The following is a 2,500-nucleotide window of genomic DNA, read 5'->3' on the forward strand; positions in this document are numbered from 1 at the left end:
TATTTCTACTACTACTACTAATATTGTCAAATATTATTATTATTATTATTATTATTATTACTATTTATATTATTATTATTATAATTATCTATAATTTCTTGTTTCTTTTGAATTTGTTCAATTTTAGATTCTAAATTATTTAATTTTAATAATAATAAATCTAAAATTTGTTTAGTTGTTGGTGGTTTATTTTGTTTATTTCTCTCTCTTTCTAATTGTTTTTCTTTTCTTTTATTTTCTTTTTCTAGTTTTAATGCTTCTTTTTCCAATTTTAATGATTCTTTTTCTTTTTTTAATAATTCTCTTTGTTCTTTTTTTGTTAAAGAATTTATATTAGAGGGGGAAGAGGAAGAAGAAGAAGAAGAAGAAAATGATTGTTGTAATTCTAAATTTAATAAATTATTTTCTCTTTCTTTTTGTTTGTGAATTAATGATAATAATTCATCATCTTGATCAATAATATTTTTATTATTACCATCATCTAAAGTTGAAGATAAATTATCAAATTCTTTATCGGCACCTGTAAATTTCCAACTTTTTCTCATTGAATTTGGATAAACATAATATTTTTTAAAGAAATTATTTACATAGCTTATAGTTAGGGGATCACTTGGATAACCTGAACCAATGATGTGAGAGGTATTGGTTTCCAATTGTTTCATCCAACGATCACGTTCAACTTTTGCAATTATTGATGCAGCACCAACTGAAATGAATTTATGATCGGCTTTAGTCTCACAATAGATTTGGTAAAGTGGTGGTGGGAATTCCATTTTAAAAGGTTGAGAATACTTTTGAGTATTCATTTCAATCGAGTCAATTATAATCTTACATTGTTGATTCTTTGGTAAATTATTAATTGAATCTTTAATTAATTGGTAGAATAGATTGGTTTCAATTTGATTCATAGTATGAAGTTCACGACGTTGATCTATCTTTTCAGAGGTGAGTATAATAGTTTGATAGTATAATGCATGTTCAATGATAATATCGTATAGATATTCCCTTCGTTTTGGTGATAACTTTTTACTATCAGTTACTCCCATACTTTTTAAATATTTCTCACTTTCATCATCTAATACTACACATGATATAAATAATGGTCCTAATAATGCACCTTTACCAGCTTCATCCATACTAATTGATAAAACTTCTTCAAATACTTCTAATTTATCTTTATAACTAGTTTTTGGTTGAACCATTAAATTATCAACTCCACCACCACCACCATTGATTGTTGTTGTTGCTGCTAATATATCATCATATGGATAATTAAATTCTTCAATAAATTTATTAATACCATAATTATTAATTTTAATTGTTTCACCATTATTTTTAATCTTAATTTGTTTTTTATTTATAGTTGATGATGTTGATGTTGATGTTAATGTTGATGTTAATGTTAATGTTGATCTACTATTACTATAATATAATTTATTATTATTATTTTCATATATATTATTATATATTAAATTTTGATTAAAATATATATTATTTATTTGTTTTGATAAATTTTTAAATTTTTGGTGTTTATTTATTATTGATAACATTTTTATTATTTATTTTTTTTTTTTTTTTATTAGATTTACAAAAAAAAAAATAAAAAAAAGTGAAAATATGAAAAATTTCATGTGACGAAAAAAAAAGGGTGGGAATATTATAAAAAAAAAAAAAAAGAAAAAATAAAAAATATCTCTATTTTTTTTTTTTTAATTATTATTTTTATATATTTTATTATATATTAAATTTTTAGTAAAACATATATTATTGATTGGTTTGAAAAAATTTTAAATTTTTGGTTTTTATTTATTATTGATACCATTTTTTTTATTATTATTTTTTATTGGATTTATAACTAAGAAATAATAAAAAAAAATAATAAAAAAAAAGAGAAAAAGAAAAAAAGTAATTTTAATTGTTAACAATATAAACTTATTAACATCAAAAAAAAAAAAAAAAAAAAAAAAAAAAAACTTTTTTTTTTAAAAACTGGATATTATTTTTTATTTAATTATTTTTATTATTTTTAGAAATCTATGTATATTTATATTTTTTTTTATATTTTCTTGTTATTGAATTTCCATCCATTCATCTGAAAATTTTGTAAATAATGGAAAAGTTTCAGAAATATGTTCAAAACTTGAAATATAATTATAAGTAATTGATCCTAAAGTTTCAGGACCTATATAAAGATAATGAACTGTATCATTTTCATTATATTCTTTTCTAGTAAAAATTTCAGACCAAATACTCTTATTTGCATGTGTTTTGAAAGTATCACGTTCTGAATTTAATTTTAAAGTGATTTGAACAATAAAGAATCTAAGATAAACTGCATCCCAAATATAAAATTCAATATCTTTATTATTTTGTAAAAAGTTATAACAATTGTTATTAATATAATTATTGATATTAATATTCTTTATATTATTATTATTACTATAATTATTAATTGTTGTTATTGAATGTGGTAACATAATGAAAGAGTAGTTCCAATCAA

The 2,500-nt window shown here is 19.9% G+C and overlaps 2 protein-coding genes across 2 annotated transcripts in view; both read right to left on the minus strand.

Annotated features, from left to right (window-relative positions):
- Window positions 1-26: 26 nt before the first annotated feature.
- Window positions 27-1,550, minus strand: DDB_G0277705 (hypothetical protein; the record flags this gene model as incomplete). The annotated part of the gene is made up of 1 exon (XM_637419.1): window positions 27-1,550. One exon carries the CDS (start codon window positions 1,548-1,550, stop codon window positions 27-29), a length of 1,524 nt encoding a protein of 507 aa, XP_642511.1.
- Window positions 1,551-2,069: 519 nt separating this feature from the next.
- The window catches only part of DDB_G0277707 (hypothetical protein), a gene marked incomplete at both ends in the record, with an annotated part of 2,423 nt that continues 1,992 nt past the window's right edge, over window positions 2,070-2,500 (minus strand). The window contains one exon of the mRNA XM_637420.1: window positions 2,070-2,500. This exon is cut by the window's right edge and continues 587 nt beyond it. Within this exon, the coding sequence (XP_642512.1) occupies window positions 2,070-2,500 (431 nt within the window).

This window comes from Dictyostelium discoideum (assembly GCF_000004695.1).
Source record: "Dictyostelium discoideum AX4 chromosome 2 chromosome, whole genome shotgun sequence".
Classification (NCBI taxonomy): Eukaryota; Evosea; class Eumycetozoa; order Dictyosteliales; family Dictyosteliaceae; genus Dictyostelium; species Dictyostelium discoideum.